The sequence below is a fragment of the Macaca mulatta genome, chromosome 5 (genome assembly GCF_049350105.2).
Source record: "Macaca mulatta isolate MMU2019108-1 chromosome 5, T2T-MMU8v2.0, whole genome shotgun sequence".
Lineage (NCBI taxonomy): Eukaryota > Metazoa > Chordata > Mammalia > Primates > Cercopithecidae > Macaca > Macaca mulatta.
The window spans coordinates 2,339,699-2,357,560 of record NC_133410.1 but is presented as its reverse complement, the minus strand read 5'-3'; the positions used below and the strand labels follow the sequence as shown (position 1 = coordinate 2,357,560).

Sequence of the window (17,862 nt, the reverse complement as noted above, 5' to 3'; positions counted from 1 at the left end):
GTGCCTCAGGAGCCTGGACCTGACTCTGCTAGGTCCTCTGCAAGGGTGGACTCCAGGTATCAGCCAGGGCTGGTGTCTCTCCTGAGGCTGCAGTTGGGGAAGCATTCTCTTCTAAACTCACATGGTTGTTGACAGAATTCATTTTCTTACAGACTTTCAGACCAAGGGTCTCAGTTTCTCACTGGCTGGTGTATGGAAGGTATCCCCAGTTCCTGTCATATGATCCTCTCTGTGGGCAACCTACAATATGGCAGCTCACTTTTTCTAAGCCAGCAAAAGTCTCTCTAACAAGACTGACATTATAGTTTTATATAATGTGATCACATACATGCTGCTGCCTTTGGTGTGTTCTGTTGGTTAGAAGCTAATCAGTAGTCCCATTCACACTCAGAGGGGTGGGGGTTTACGTGAGGACATGATACCAAGAGGCAGGGATCATAGGACCACCTTGGAGTCTTTCCACCACAGATTCTCACCAGTTTTATTCCTTCATCATTTGAATCCAAATTAAAGTTGGATTGCTGGTGGATTATTGATGAGTGATGCTGGAGCTAAAGTTTTAACTGACTCCAGATTCTTGTCAAATACTGAGCTGTTAATGTCAAATTATTCTAAGAAAAGTATTGTAAATTAGCCTTTCATTTCCATGAGCCTATTTCCTACCAAATAAATACCAAAATTAAACTCAGAAATTAATGGAAATAAACTACAAATATTTTTACAAACACTAAGTCACACCAAACTGTTTTAAACCTGTGATACTTGTCATTTTGGGGTCTAATTTTTTTATCTGCTAGACTGACTGAGGTGTCTCAAGATACACTTTCAGTAAAGATTGGACTATTATATCTTCTTGAAATAAGTATAGTTCTTTATTTAAAAACACTTTGTCACGAAAAACACTAAAAATGCAAAACTTAATGTAAGAGAACATCCATGTAACTACCACTTACATTGCCAACACCTCAAAATTTACTTAATTAAAATTTACTCAATTAAAATCTCTCCGTGCTCAAATGTAGTCATTAATTATCCTGCCTTTTATGGCAACCACTTCATAATCATGGGCATTTTATATTATTCCAGATAACTTTTTGGCAGCGATTATTCATTTCTTACCACGGTGAATCCATCCTTGTTTTCTGAGGCACACAGTTACACTACATGGCTCAATCTTGTTGCAGTCAGGTTTGACCAAGTTGCCAGGTGCCTGTCAGTGCGTTGTGAGCTCAAGCGGGTGCCATTTCCAAGGGAGGCTCCAAGACAGCCTGCCTACTTGTCTGGCCTCTTTGCTTCCTGTCAGTCAGAGCTGAAATGATTCTTCTCCAACCCTGCAAATGCTAACAGTGTCCTAGAGGATTGTGGAACAACATGCTAGAAGGATCCTGGGCCCCTGAGTGACTTTAAAAAATAGCTATACCACCTACTGAGACCATTCACCTCAGAACATGAGAGAGAAGTAAACTTACTTTTTTTTTTTTTTTGAGACAGGGTGTTGCTCTGTCACCCAGGCTGGAGTTCACAGCTCATTGCAGCCTAAACCTCCCAGATTCAAGCAATCCTCCCACCTCAGCCTCCTAAGTAGCTGGGAATACAGGCACTTGCCACCGTGTCTGGCTAATTTTTTATTTTTTTATGGAGACGAGGTCTTACTGTGTTGCCCAGACTGGTCTCAAACTCCTGGGCTCACATGATTCTCCTGCCTCAGCATCTCAAAGTGCTGTGATTACAGGCCTGTCCTACTATTTTTTTTAGTATTATAAATTTTTTCCACAACATTTTTGGGGAGTCTCTTTGTAATACATTAGGAAACATGGGTTTTTTTTTTTTTTTTTTTTGAGACAGGGTCTTGCTCTGTCGCCCAGGCTGGAGTGCAGTGGCGCAATCTTGGCTCACTGCAACCTCCGCCTCTTGGGTTCACGCTATTCTCCTGCCTCAGCCTCCCGAGTAGCTGGGACTTATAGGCACTCGCCACTATGCCCGGCTAGTTTTTTGTATTCTTTATTAGAGACGGGGTTTCACTGTGTTAGCCAGGATGGTCTCAATCTCCTGACTTTGTAATCCGCCCGCCTCAGCCTCCTAAAGTGCTGGGATTACAGGTGTGAGCTACTGCGCCCGGCCACGTATTTTTTTTTTTTAAACTGAAATCTGTAATTCCACACAATTTTCTTTTCTATCTTTTTTTTTTTTTTTTTTTTTTTGAGACGGACTCTCACTCTATCACCTAAGCTGTAATGCAGTGGTGCGATCTCAGCTCACTGTGACGTCCCCTTCCTGGGTTCAAGGGATTCTACTGCCACAACCTCCTGAGTAGCTGGGATTACAGGCACCCACCACCATGCCTGGCTAATTTTTGTATTTTTAGTAGAAACGGGGTTTCACCATATTGGTTAGGTTGGTTTTAAACTCCTGACCTCAAATGATCCATCCAACTGCCTCAGCCTCCCAAAGACATTTTCTTAAAATTTTTTTTACATATTTGTATACATGCATACTTACATTATTTTAATATAAAATTGTGAGAAGGTTCAAGTTAATTTTTGCTTGTTGAACCCTCTCCCTTATTATTAACCTATGTTAACAACTTAGTATGTGCGTTTTATATTTTTGTTAATTTTTTTCTATGATTATAACTTCTATGGCTGGAGAGTCATGCACTGCATAATGAATGATGTTTGGTCAACGACAGACTGCACATATGTTGGTGGTCCCATAAGATTATAATGGATCTGAAAAATTCCTGTCTCCTAGTGACATCCTAGCTGTCCTGTTATCATAGCACAATGCATTACATTTTTTTTTTCCCTGAGACAGAGTTTTACTCTTGTCACCCAGGCTGGAGTGCAATGGCGTGATCTCAGCTCACTGCAACCTCCACCTCCCAGCTCAAGTGATTCTCCTGTCTCAGCCTCCTGAGTAGCTGGCATTACAGGCGCCCGCCACCACGCCTGGCTAATTTTTGTATTTTTAGTAGAGGCAGGGTTTTACCATATTGGCCAAGCCGATCTTGAACTCCTGACCTCAGGTGATCTGCCCGCCTTGGCCTCCCAAAGTGCTGAGTTTACAGACATGAGCCACCGTGCCCGGCCGCATTATGTTTTTGTTGTGATGCTGGCATAAACAAACCTACTGCACTACCAGATATATACAAGTATAGCACTCTGTATATAGTATATATCTATGTCATACCGTCAACTTACACAAACCTAAATGGCATAGCCTACTACACTGTACTGTACTATGTATAATTGTATATACAATTATATGTAGCACATAGTACTTGAAAACAAATGACTATGTTAGTGGTTTATATATTTACAATAGTATATATACTTTTTATCATTGTTTTAGGGTGTACTCTTACTTATGGAAAAAAAGCTAATTGTAAAACAGCTCCAGGCAGGTCCTTCAGGAGGTATCCAGAAGAGGGTACTGTTATCATAGGAAGTGACGGCTACATATGTATTAGTGCCTCTGAAGACCTTCCAGGGGGACAAGATACAGAAGTAGAAGGTGGTGATACTGATGCTTTTTACCCTGTGTAGGCCTAGGCTAATGTGTGTGTGTGTCTTAGTTTTAAGCAAGAAAGTTTAGAACTTTTTTTAAAAGTGAAGTATCTTAATAGAGAAAAGGTTATGGAATCAAGATATGAAGAAAAACTATTTGTGTTCAGCTGTACAATGTGTTTTTGTCTTAAGGTAAATGTTATAAAAGAGTTCAAAAGTTCAAAAAATTTAAAAGTGTATAAAGTAAAAAATGTTAAAATACATTGATTTTATTGAAGAAAGAAATTTTTTTTTTTTTTTTTTTTTTTTTTTTGAGACGGAGTCTCGCTCTGTCGCCCAGGCTGGAGTGCGGTGGCGCAATCTCCACTCACTGCAAGCTCCGCCTCCCGGGTTCAAGCCATTCTCCTGCCTCAGCCTCCCGTGTGGATGGGACTACAGGCGCCCACCACCTCGCCCGGCTAATATTTGTATTTTTAGTCGAGACGGGGTTTCACCGTTCAGGATGGTCTCGATCTCCTGACCTCGTGATCCGCCCATCTCGGCTTCCCAAAGTGCTGGGATTACAGGCGTGAGCCACCGCGCCCGGCCTGAAGAAAGAAAATTTTTAAAAATAAATTTAGTGTGTCCTAAGTGTATAGTGTTTGTGAAGTCTACAGTAGTGTACAGTAATGCACTAAGGTTTCACACTCACTCCCCACTCACTGATTCACCCAGAGCAACTGCCAGTCCTGCAAGCTCCATTATGGTAAGTGCCCTATATAAGTGCCATTTTAAAATCTTTTATACTGTATTTTTACCTATGTTTAGATACACAGGTACTTACTGTTGTGTTACAGTTGCCTACAGTATTCAGTACAGTAACATGCTGTACAGGTTTGTAGCCTAGGAGCTATAGGCTAGACCATACAGCCTAGGATTGTAGTAAGCTATGCCATCTAGGTTTGTGTAAGTTCACTATATGACAGCAGTCCCCAACCTTTTGGCACCAGGGACTGGTTTCATGGAAGACAGTTTTTCCATGGCATAGGGGTTGGGGGGATGCTTTCGGGATGAAACTGTTCCACCTCAGATCATCAGGCATTAGATTCTCATAAGGAGCTCACAACCTATTCCTCGCTTGTACAGTTCACAGTAGGGTTCATGCTCCTATGAGAATCTAATGCTGCTGCTGATCTGACAGGAGGCAGAGCTCAGGTGGGAATGCTCACTCACCTGCTGCTCACTTCCTGCTGTGTGGCCTGGTTCCTAATACTACAGACAGGTACTGGTCCTCAACTCAGGGGTTGGGGATCCTTGATCTGTGATGTTTTCATAACAATGAAGTCACCTAATGATGCGTTTCTCAGAACATACCCCACATAACTGTAATTATAGCTTGTATATATCTGTGCCAACCCCACTCGTCAGGTAGCATTGGCTGAGGCATTTGTTGCAATGTATCACGTTTCAGCTTCTGCAGGCTGAATTCTTCTAATCTCCAAGGCCACTCCCCAGTAAGCTTTCTGCTGACAAATCTCAGTCTCAGGGAACCTGATCTGCTACAGCTGGTGGCAGTTGTTGTCTGAGAAAGTAGACATGTGATTTTAGAGTTTGGTCTCCCGCAGGTGAGCTGGCACTGATGACCTCATCACAAGTTGTGGGTGGAATGCAAATAGTAGTAGTGGAGTTAAAAGTTTGGCTCAGCTGAGCGCGGTGGCTCACACCTGTAATCCCAGCACTTTGGGAGGCCGAGACGGGCGGATAACGAGGTCAGGAGACAGAGACCATCCTGGCTAACACAGTGAAATCCCATCTCTACTAAAAATGCAAAAAAATAGCCAGGCGAGGTGGCAGGCGCCTGTAGTCCCAGCCACTCGGGAGGCTGAGGCGGGAGAATGGCGTGAACCCAGGAGGTGGAGCTTGCAGTGAGTCCAGATCGCGCCACTGCGCTCCAGCCTGGGTCGGCGAGAGCGAGAAGACTTTGGCTCAAGGTGGGTTTGTCTGGCTTACCAGTGGGAGCACAATTTAGTGAGTCTGTATTTTTACATAAACAATAGGGGAGAGGAAGCAATCCGATTCGCATTTGTCTCAGGTGAACCTCGGATAGAATTTGACTTTGAATAGAATGGGGAGGCATGTTTGCCATAAGCAGTTCCCACCTTGACTTTTCCCTTTAACTTAGTGACTTGGGGTTCCCAAGATTTATTTTCCTTTCACACTCATCTCTACAAAAAATTAGTGGGGCATGATGGCACGTAATCCCAGCTGTCTGGGTGGCTGTAATCCCAGCTATTTGGATGGCTGAGGCAGGGGGATTGTTGCTTGAGTTTGGGAGGTGGAGGTTGCAGGGAGCTGAGATCGTGCCACTGCACTCCAGCCTGGGTAACAGAATGAGACCCTGTTTCAAAAAAATAATAATTGTAATAAATTTTATTTAAAAAATAAATCTTGAGTATCAGATACCTCTGAGACCTGCAGAAATGGCCCCACCCTGAGCGCTCCCGCCGCCCCACAGCTTTGCTTGAGAACAATGGAGAGCTTCTGTCTTGAAAAATAAGACATGCTCCCTCATTATTTTATAATACTTTAGGAAAAGTTTTTGGGGAGGGGAGGGAGAAACAGAAAAACCAAACAACGTTCATAATTCCCCAGATCTTTTTGTATAGTTATACACACGCATACATATGTCATTTCATATGGAACTGTGAAAAGATTCATAAATGTATTGTTCAGGCTTTTTCTTTTTTGCTGCCCCCTCCTCCTCTCCTGGTCATTAAGTCACAAAATAACCCAGCCAAAAAGTACTGGGCCTGTTGCAGTCCAGTCAGGGGACAGAAACCATAGAGTAATTTGAACAGGGAATGTTTAAGGCATTACTAACTAGCAGGATTAGCTACCAGGAATAGCTTTAGAGAAAATTCTAAAGAATCCAGCAATAGCAGACACAGGGAGCAGTTTCCTCCCCTAGGGCTGAAGTGGGGTGCTGAAGGAAGGGACAAATTTAGCAGAATCTCTCCCCTCAAGGCTGAGATTCAGACTGTCAGAGGTTGTGGATGTAGCCCACTGGGTGGCCAAGAAGTTGGCTGACGTGCTTGAGTCAGTCTGGCAAGTGGGAACCCACCTATGGAGTATCACTGAACTCACTGAGAAGTTGGTAGGGGTGCCTGTGAAACTCAATAGGAAGCTGCCCACAGGGATCGAGTGAAACTTGTTGAAGGGCTGGCTAGAATGTCTGTGGAAGTAGCTGGAAAGTGGCCAGTGGGGCTGCTCATGGGTGTCTAGTACACTGGCTAAGAGCTGCAGGAGCAAGAAGAAAGGAAAGCAAAGCACAGCAGCCAGAGGCCTCTTCTCTGGCAGCGTCCCTCTAGCACCCTCTGCTGACAGAGGTTAACATCATGCCAGGTGGCAAAGGAGGTGTATTTTCTGTAGGGCATGCAGTGTGATGAGGGGTGAATTTGTAGCTGAGAGGCAGTACGTTGATAACTGGCACAGGGACAAAAGAGATTCTACTCCCAAGGAACTGCAGGACCTAACTGGTCATAAACGCAGGCCTGGGAGAGTACCTATGGGTGGGCTGGGTCTGAGGGTACTAGATTAAGGCAGGTGGAACTAAGGTTGGGTAAGGGAAAGTTTATTGATGCGGGATCACTTCAGAGACACTGGATTTGACAACCCAATGAAGATTCCAAGAGGTGGTGCCAACATACTGCTAGGATGGCTTTTAGTTCCTTGTAGGAGAGGGTTCACACTAAGTGAAGTAGAAATGTTAGAACTGCCAGGGCAGATGGTAAAAGAAGGCATGAAAAGCCAGGAGAGGTGGACATGCTAGAATGTCCATATTGTGGAGGGCTGGGAAACTCAGCAGGTAACAGTGTTCTGCAGAAGGGCGCTCTGGATGCTGTATTTACCGAAGCAATAATGAAAGCTGATGAGGGAGTGGGGAGCATCGGCTTCACTGAGAATCTCAGTGGTGTCCTCTATAGACCAGGGATGATAGTAGGAGATGCCTCCTGATAACAGTGAGGGAGACAGAATCCTAACATAGAGGCCAGGTGGTGGTGTCTGTCAGAAGCAGGGTAGGCACAGCTCTCATAAAGTGACTTCAGACCTGGAACTGACTGACTGAAGGAGAGGCCGGGTCCCCAGGAGGAAGGACTGTGCAACACCATAGCAAGTGTATATGGCAGCTATTCCTACTGTCTTTCCCCCAGGGAAACCTGTGGCCATTTACTCTGAGAACTTATACATGGGAGAGGGGGATACTGAAACGTTCATATGATACTGATGCCTGGAGACCTAAAGTATCATCATGGTTTCTCTGTCAGAGGCACGAGGACTCAAGCAATAAATGGAACCTTGGCCCAGATGACACCATAATGGGAGGGCTCACTCTGAAGCCATTTTCCAAGTCCCCAAATGTTATTTGGAGTGAACAGACTGTTGGAGGAACCCTCAGGTACTGGCTCCTTGGCCTGAGGATGAGAGCTCTCATAGTGAGTAAGCTCAAGTGGATGATGCTGAAACTGCCTTCCCAGCAAAGATAGTGAATTAGTATAGCAGTATGGCAACCCAGGAGAAATGGCAGAAGTTAGTGCCATCCTTAAACACCTACAGGATTCAGGGCACAGGGTGGTCCCTGTCATATATTCATTTAATTCACCAGGTAGGTGCTCATAGAAGTCAGATCCTGGAGAATAACAGTTGACACCATGAATAGTTTTGACCAAGTTATAGCCCTAATGACAGCTGGTGGGCTGGATGTGGCATAGGCAATTTTATTTTTCGTTTTATTTTTTGAGACGGAGTCTCCCTGTGTCGCCCAGGCTGGAGTGCAGTGGCATGATCTCGGCTCACTGCAAGCTCCGCCTTCCGGGTTCACACCATTCTCCTGCCTCAGCCTCCCAAGTAGCTGGTACTACAGGCACCCGCCACCACGCCCGGCTTTTTTGTATTTTTAGTAGAGATGGGGTTTCACCCTGTTAGCCAGGATGGTCTTGATCTCCTGATCTTGTGATCCGACCGCCTCGGCCTCCCAAAGTGCTGGGATTACAGGCGTGAGCCACCGCGCCCGGCCATGGCATAGGCAATTAACAAGACCTCAGGTATATGAAATGGAATTACTGATTTGGTGAACACATTCTTTTCCATCCCTGCAGAAATATTCACTCTGAATGGACAATATAAATTTGCACCTTGCCCCAGTGCTATGTTATCCAGCCATCCACTGTTTTGATGACATCATGCCAATCAGCATAAGCAAGAAATGGCAAGTTTGTTAGCCGTCTTGCTGTCCAACACATGGGAGATAAGCCCACAGATATTCTGGGACCCACCACAACCATGAAGTTTTTGGAAGTTTGGTGGTCTGAGGGATAGGTAGGATATCCCCTTGCAAGTAAAGGACGAATTAGTGCCTCTTTTTTTTTTTTTTTTTTTGAGACAGAGTTTCACTCTTGTTGCCCAGGCTGGAGTACAATGGCGCGATCTCAGCTCACCACAACCTCTGTCCCCCAGGTTCAAGTGATTCTCCTGCCTCAGCCTTCCAAGTAGCTGGGATCACAGGGATGCGCCACCATGCCTGGCTAATTTTGTTGTTGTTGTTGTTAGTAGAGATAGGCTTTCTCCTTGTTGGTCAGGCTGGTCTCGAACTCCCGACCTTAGGTGATCCACCTGCCTTGGCCTCCCAAAGTGCTGAGATTACAGGCGTGAGCCACGGAGCCCGGCCACCTTTTTTTTTTTTTTTTTTTCCGAGAGACTGCGTCTCACTATATTGCTCAGGCTGTCCTCAAATTCTTGGGGTCAGAGTGATCTGCTTCAGTCTCCCGAGTAGCTGGGACTACAAGTGAACACCTGGCAAAATTACTGCATTTTTAAGAATGAAGCATTAAGAATGAAGATGGAAACTGGTCGAGTCATCCTGCAACGTGGTTAACCACATTAACCATTAAGAGTGAACCATAACACCTGATAGGCATCTCTGGGTTTAGGGAGTGGAGGCAGCATATTCTACATTGGGAATACTGCATAGGAAAGCATCCTGTAAGAGGCCTAGGCTGTGAAGCAAGTGGCCCAGCTACTTGGACTTCCAACCCAACAGACCTTATGATGTTAGAGGTATCTGTAGTGGGGAAAGATGCCATGTGAAGCTTAAGGCAAAGCCCCAGCAGGAAAATCTCAATGCAGACCTCCTAGAACTCTGGAGCAAGGCAATGCTATCTGCAGAAAAGAATTATAAATTTTTCAAAAACAAAACTGTCATGCTACTGGGCCCTGGTAGAGGTGGAGCGTGAGGCCATGGTGACATCAAGTGACCGTGAGCCAGAACTGCCAGCATGAGCTGGTTCTGTCAGACCCACAGAGAGGTGGGCATGCAGCTGTCCATTGCAAGTTGGAAGTGGCTCATTTAGTGCTAGGTACAAGCAGGCACAACCAAGCTTCTTGTGTGGCCCAGAACCCATGACATCATCGGTGCTGGCACTGGTACTTCTAAAGGGGGCAGTCTTAAGACCAGCTGATGGAGGCAGGAAAAGTTCGAGCTTGGTTCATGGTGGGTGGGCTCTGAACAGCCTGATTTAGGCAGCCCTGGAAGACAGCGCTCAAGGGAAACCCAATGGGTAGAATGTTGGGTGGTCCCCTTGACTACTTGGTGTGGAAGGAGAAGTGGCCCCAATGTTAACACATTTGGAACTCTTGGGCAATGGTTAGTGGCTTGACAGGTTGCTCAGGTACCTGGAATAAGAAAGATTGGAAGATCAGGGACTTCCTGGAGTAAGGCATGTGGAGGGATCTGTGGGAACAGACATGAAGTACATCCCAGCCGAGAACATTCACCATGAGGACACACCAAACCACCACATTAATAGGATGACTTGGCCAGTTGACATCTACTAGCCTCTGCCATCTGCTGTGCCCATGCTGGCACACTGGGCTCTCTCATGAAATCATGGGGTGGGTAGATGCTGGGCATGGCCCATAGCATGGGGCTCTCCCTCACCAGAGCTGACCTAGCTATTTCTCTGCTGAACATCCAGTCTTCCAACAACAAAGACGAAACACTGAGTCCCCAGTTGCACCTTCCTTGGAGGGAAACAGTCATTTGACAACACTGAATCCCTTGTGCCCTAGAAGGTACAGTGATTCATCTTGGCTGGAACCAACACATGTTATAGGCATGGGTTTGCCTTTCCCGTTCTCATGGATTGAGTCAGCTCCGTCACCCAAGTTTCACAGAGTGTTTGATCCACAGGATCCGGCACACAGCCAAGGAACTGCAGCAGTGGACACATGAGAATGGGACCCACTGGCTCCCTCACAGCCACACACCAAGAAGCTGCCAGCCTGATGGAGCAGCAGGATGGTCTGTGGAAGGCACAGCTCACCTAGTGTGCAGCCTGGAGGTGACACCTGCGATGAAGCAGTCACCTCCAGGGTGCAGTCTGCACTGCAAATCACTGACCAGTACTGATGCAGTGTCCTTGGTTTGTGTGATAAATGGGTCTGGGAACCAAAAGGTGAAACTCATCACTCCCAGTGACCCACTTAGAAATCTGTATTTCTCCCCCACACTCCTCTGGGTTCTTAAGGTTTAAAGGTCTTGACTCTCAAAGGGAAAACCTTTCCAGCAGGGGCAAATGAAGAATGTCATTTAATTTCCAGCTCTGGCTGCTGCCTGGTTATTTCGAGTTCCTCGTGCCAAGAGACTGGCTGGCAAGGAATGTAATTTCCATCTTCTGGGATGACTGACCATGGGCATCAGGTGGAGGTAGAGCTGTTACTGCCACCACACCTGGCTACCGCCACACTTGGCACCACACTGGGGGCAGAGACGCACCCAGGTGATGTGATTGGCCACCTCATGGTCCCCTGCCCAAAGTTGATGGCAAATGCAGGGGCTATGGCCAGAGAAGGGCATGGTGGCCAGGGGCTTACCTCTCAGGGATGAGGGTTTGCGTTACCTGATCAGGTAAACTAAGCCACCTAGAGCAGTAGAGGAGATAGGCAAGGGTGAGGATGAACCCTAGCATGGGCAGTAGAGCGGGGAGATGAATGTAATTTGCAACCTCAAGGCCAGCTGCAGCAACAAGATGTAGTTCATCCCAGTACCTTCCCTTTTTAAATTTCCCCAGGAAAAGGCCCACCAGAATCCTGCAGGAGCTGCTCCCAGAACGTCTCTGAAGCAAGTGGCTATGAGCAGCACAGTGTGGACTGTAGCGAGCACTGTGGCGCCCATATGCCCCTTTAGTACTGAAGCACTGTCCCTGCTCCTGGTACAGCTCCTCCCCAATTGCCTGGCTGCAAAGAACGTCTTTGCTCAAGGGCCCACGCCTTCCCCAGGAGTGACTGGTCCAGTGATTAGTGTGTGCAGGGGTATAAAAGCCCAGCTGCCTTGACCCATTGGGAGACACCTCTGCAGGACTGTGCTCAGCCCAGGGCAGACCTTTGAGTGACTGCATCTTCCTTGGTTGGGTTGTGCCTCCTTCACTCTCCAATCACCTTTTCAAATGCAAGCCTTCATCACAGAGGTGGTCTCCCAGGGGACCCCACCTGTGCCAGTGTTACGTGCATAACATCTTCGTGTACACAAGTGGGGAGATTTAGTCATTATTTTTAAAAATGAGGTCATCATCTTCAGTCAATCACTATAGCTGGAGTCATTTTCCCCCCTGCAATCTATGTTTTAACAAGGTCATTCTTTTTAGTGGCTATATATTTCATGATGTGGATATTATGTAATTTATTCCTCAGTTTTCTTCTGATTGGTATCTACTTTGTTTTCAGTCCTTTGCCAAAATGAGCAATACTGCTATAAACGTTTTGGTTTAAACCTGTTTACTGTTGCATATATTTCTGTGAAACAGCCAAAAGTGAGATTATTTGGTTAGATGATTGATACTATTTTCTGTTTTTGTTGAGACAAGAACACTGTCTCTCTCTCATATATATATATGGCTGGGGTATATATAGATACGTGTGTGTATATATGTGTATATGGGTATGTGTGTATATATATATAAAAAGCAGCACACATATCCTGTTACGTTTAGGTCAAAATTTCACAAACCCACACCCAGTTCAGGAAACATCACTAGCATTCCCAGAGGCCCATGTTAAGCTCCCTGTGACCCACTCCTCCCAATTCCCAAGAGTGATGTACGCATTATTAATTTTAATAAGTCTTGACAGTTTGCCTTCTAGAAAGAGTCTAATTATTTATGTTTTTACCAGCAATACATGAGACTACCTCTTCCCCTCCGTTTTCAGTTATAGTTAATTTGCATTTCCCTGAGTATTGTATTCGTTTCCTGTTTGGGTTTTCTGTTTTGTGTATTGCCTCTTCCTATTCTTTGCTCATTTTTCTGTTGAATTGTTTGTCTTATCTTGTAAGTGTATGAGAACTTGTTGTATATATAGCAATTAACTCTTTGTCATTTTTGTTCCAAATAGTTTTCCCAATGCATTTATTTTCTTTTTGATGTGGTGCTAGTTGTACCAGCCCTATTAATTAATCTATCCTTTTCTATTGAATTGGAATACTGTCTTTGTTGTATATAAAGACTTGGGATCAGTCTCTGGGTTGTCTGTCCTGTTCTAGAGGTCTTTTCTCTCTCTCTTTTTTTTTTTCTTTTTAAGCTTACGTTTTTTTTTTTTCCCCAAGATGAAGTCTTGCCCTATCACCCAGGTTTGAGCGCAGTGGCGCGATCTCAGGTCACTGCAACCTCCGTCTCCCGGGTTTAAGCAATTCTCCTGGCTCAGCCTCCCAAGTAGCTGGGATTGCAGGTGCTTGCCACCACGGACCTGGCTAATTTTTGTATTTTTAGTAGAGGCAGAGTTTCACCATGTTGGCCAAACTGGTTTTGAGCTTCTGACCTCAGGTGATCCACCCGCCTCGGCCTCCCAAAGTGCTGGGACTACAGGCGTGAGTCACCGTACCTGGCCTAAGCTTACATTTCTTGTCTCTTTGTACTTTGAAATTATTTATTAAATTAAAATATCCCTGTAGGGTCTTCAGTTGGAATTGCCTTAAATTTAGAAGAATTAAACATTTTGTGATATATATCCTAATGCTGTGGCTTTTCATTTGTACAGATCTTTTTTTATGCCATTTAATAAGATTTTACATTTTCATCATTGAGAGCCTTGTATCTTTTTTTGTTGTATTTATTCTAAGTATAATGTTTTTATATTGTAAGTGGAATATTTTCCCCTATTTGCATTTCTAGGTTGTTATTTTTCCTGCAGAAGAAATATATGTCACAGTGGTTAAGAGCACAGACTCCCAAATCATATTGTCTGGGATTGGATCCTGGTTCTGTCACTTACTGTTCAGCCCAGGCTTATTGAAATTAAAACAAAAATCTAAGTTAGAAGTTTGTTTTAATGATGTTTTACTGAACCTTTAATTGCTCCACTGCAGTATTCAGTCTAAGAATTTCCCCAAACCTTTAATAATACTTTTAAGGTTTCTATAAATGTTGACCTTAGGTTTTTAGAGTCATGCATTCAAATGCAAATGCCAAATAATGATTTTTTTTTTTTTTTTTTTTTTTGAGACGGAGTCTCACTCTGTCGCCCAGGCTGGAGTGCAGTGGCGCGATCTCGGCTCACTGCAAGCTCCGCCTCCCGGGTTCACGCCGTTCTCCTGCCTCAGCCTCCCGAGTAGCTGGGACTACAGGCCCCCGCCACCACACTCGGCTAATTTTTTGTTTTTTTTTAGTAGAGACGGGGTTTCACCGTGGTCTGGATCTCCTGACCTTGTGATCTGCCCAGCTTGGCCTCCCAAAGTGCTGGGATTACAGGCGTGAGCCACCGCACCAGGCCCAAATAATGATTTTTAATAAATGTTTTATGATTATATAGAGCTATCTTCAGTTAACTTGAAGGTACTTTACATAAACATTTATTGCAATGGTACTAAGCATTTTACTTGTGAATTTTATTACATTGTTTTAAGTAAGTTAATAATGAATAAATAAGCATGATTATAGAGGTTATTTCAGTGTTAACTGTATTACTTAGATATTAGTGTTTCTTTAATGCCCCATGTTTCTTTTTTTGTTGTTTTTAAAAGCTACAGAAGTGATAAACAAGTCCAGTGTTAAGTATTCAGTACAACTTGAAGATGGGAAGAATCGATCACCAGAAAAAAAGGTAAATCATTGCAAATATGAGTAATTTTAAACAGATAACACTCATTTGTTCAACAGATACTTATTAAGTGTTCTACTATATGCTAAGCACTGTAGATACAACACCTAAAAAAGAAAAAGAAGGGTGTTCTTGCTCTCCAAGAGCTTATAGTTTAATTTGGATGTGGGGAGGGGCAAGTAAGCGCCGTGAGAGAAGAAGTAAGTTCAGAGTGCTCTGGGACAATAGGAGGGACATCTAACTCAGTTTTGTGCTATTTCATTTTGCCCTTCTGGGTATTGACGAGAAGAATCAGGGATGTCTTTCTGAAGTCTGAAAATTATATCTGAGTTGAGATCTATTGGATGATTAGGAGTTGATCAACCTAGGCTGGATGCAGTGGCTCACACAGGTAATCCTAGCACGTTGGGAAGCTGAGCAGGGTGGATCACTGGAGGCCAGGAATTTGAGACCAGCTTGGGCACCATAAGGAGACTCTGTCTCTACAAAAAATAATACAAAAAAAAAAAAATTAACTGAGCATGGTGGCCTGCTCCTGTAGTCCCAACTACTCAGGAGGCTGAGGCTGGAGGATCACTTGAGCCAAGGAGTTTGAGGCTGCAGTGAGCTGTGATTGCACTCCAGCCTGGGCAACAGAGCAAGGCTCAGTCTCTAAAAAATAGAAATAAAAAATAAAAAGATCCCCACCTTTAAGGGAGTAGGGGCAGGACATTGAGAACATTTTCAGAAAAGGGAAGAAAGCTTGGAACTTTGGGTAGTGGAAATAATAGAAGTTCAGAAAGGTAGGGATATAACATTCACAATGGGTGCGTTATGTGGTACGGGCTAGAGAGGAGATATAAGAAGAGGTTGTGGCCGGGCGCGGTGGCTCACACCTGTAATCCCAGCACTTTGGGAGGCTGAGGCAGGCGGATCATGAGGTCAGGAGATGGAGACCATCCTGGCTAACATGGTGAAACCCCGCCTCTACTAAAAATACAAAAATTAGCCGAGCGTGGTGGCGGGCGCCTGTAGTCCCAGCTACTCGGGAGGCTGAGGCAGGAGAATGGCGTGAACCCGGGAGGCGGAGCTTGCAGTGAGCTGAGATCGCTCCACTGCACTCCAACCTGGGGGACAGAGCGAGACTCCGTCTCAAAAAAAAAAAAAAAAGAAAAAGAAAAGGTCATATCACCAAAGACCTTGTGTATGAAAGTGGTAGAGGCTACATAATGTTTAAGAGAATGGACTTTGGAGTAAACTACCTGTGTTCAAGTCCCAAGCTAACTAAATTTAAACCTAAACTCCCTATAGTAAAGTGAGATAATAGGACCTGTCTCTTGGGTTGATGGGATAATTATTTGTCCCTGGGCTCATAGGATGATTATCTGCCCTTGGAGTGGAGGGAAGAGGTATCTTCCACAGAGAAGGGACTCTTCTCTTCTTCCCTCTGTAAATGAATGGAAATTGTATCTCTCAGTGGTGAACAAACTGTGCTCCTTGGATCCCGAAGGCAGGGGTCTGCAAACTTTTTGCTCCCTTTCTCTCAAAATAATTTTGTTGTTTTTGTTTGTTTGTTTGTTCGAGACAGCCCCTCACTCTGTCGCCCAGGGTGGAGTGCAGTGGTGTGATCACAACTTACTGCAATTTTCACCTCTACCTCCGCCACTGTGCCCAGCTAATCAATTGAGTCCTGGACTCAAGTGATCCTCCCAACTCAGCCTCCCAAGTAGCTGACACTAGAGGCACACACTATCATTGCCCAGCTAATTTTTGTATTTTTGGTAGAGACAGGGTTTCACCATGTTGCCCGGGGTGGCCTCAAACTCCTGTGCTCAAGCAATCCTCCCGCCTTGGCCTCCCAAAGTGCTGGGATTACAGGTGTGAGCCCCCATGCCTGGCCATCTCAAACTGTGTGTACTGCCTGATATATTTTAAAGTTGAAATTTAAAGTCTTTATCACAAGTTTAAAAAATTGCAAAGTAACGGCTGGGCGCGGTGGCTCAAGCCTGTAATCCCAGCACTTTGGGAGGCCGAGACGGGTGGATCACGAGGTCAGGAGATCGAGACCATCCTGGCGAACACCGTGAAACCCCGTCTTTACTAAAAAAAATACAAAAAACTAGCCGGGCGAGGTGGCGGGCGCCTGTAGTCCCAGCTACTCGGGAGGCTGAGGCAGGAGAATGGCGTAAACCTGGGAGGCGGAGCTTGCAGTGAGCTGAGATCCGGCCACTGCACTCCAGCCCGGGCTACAGAGCGAGACTCCGCCTCAAAAAAAAAAAAAAAAAAAAATTGCAAAGTACGTGATTTCTGCTTTATTGTTAATATTGACATTTTTACTGTTACATTATTTGAAATATATTCACAAAAATTAAATACTGCACTTTGACAACTTGATATCCACAATCATCTCATTATTATTATTATTATTATTATTTGGAGATGGAGTCTTGCTGTGTCACCTTCACTGGAGTGCAGTGGCGCGATCTCGACTCACTGCCACCTCCGCCTCCTGGGTTAAGCAATTCTCCTGCCTCAGCCTCCTGAGTAGGTGGGATTGATTACAGGTGCCCACCACCACACCCAGCTAATTTTTGTATTTTTAGTAGATATGGAGTTTCACCATGTTGGTCAGGCTGGTCTCGAACTCCTGACCTCAGGTGATCTGCCCGCCTCGGCCCCCTAAAGTGTTGGGATTACAGGTGTGAGCCACCGTGCCTGGCCTATTTTATTTATTAATTAATTTATTTACTTATTTATTATTTTTTGAGATGGAGTCTCACTCTGTCACCAAGGCGGGAGTGCAGTGATGTGATCTTGGCTCACTGCAACCTCCGTTTCCCGGGTTTAAGCGATTCTCCTGCCTCAGCCTCCCGAGCAGCTGGATTTACGGCGCACACCACTATGCCCAGCTAATTTTTATGTTTTTAGTAGAGACAGGGTTTCACCATATTGGCCAGGTTGGTCTGGAACTCCTGACCTCATGATCCACCTGCCTGGGCCTCCCAAAGTGTTGAGATTACAGGCGTGAGCCACCATGCCCGGCCTGTTTTTATTATTATTATTATTTTGAGACTTTCTCACTGTGTCGCCCAGGCTGAAGTACAGTGTGGTGTGACCATGGCTCACTGTAGCCTTGACCTCCTGGGCTCAGGTGATCTTCTCACCTCAGCCTCCTGAGTAGCTGGGACTATAGGCACAGGACACCACGCCCAGCTAATTTTTCTATTCTTTGTAGTAAGACAGGATTTTGCCA

At 45.0% G+C, this 17,862-nt stretch overlaps 1 protein-coding gene across 3 annotated transcripts in view; it reads left to right on the top strand.

Moving 5' to 3' along the window:
• The window catches only part of POLN (DNA polymerase nu), a 170,633-nt gene that overhangs the window by 15,223 nt on the left and 137,548 nt on the right, over nucleotides 1–17,862 (top strand). For all 3 annotated transcript variants that reach the window (XM_015137860.3, XM_078002889.1, XM_078002888.1), the window contains one exon: nucleotides 14,554–14,633. In XM_015137860.3, coding sequence (XP_014993346.3) covers nucleotides 14,554–14,633 — 80 coding nt within the window. The remainder of the gene's footprint in view (nucleotides 1–14,553; nucleotides 14,634–17,862) is intronic.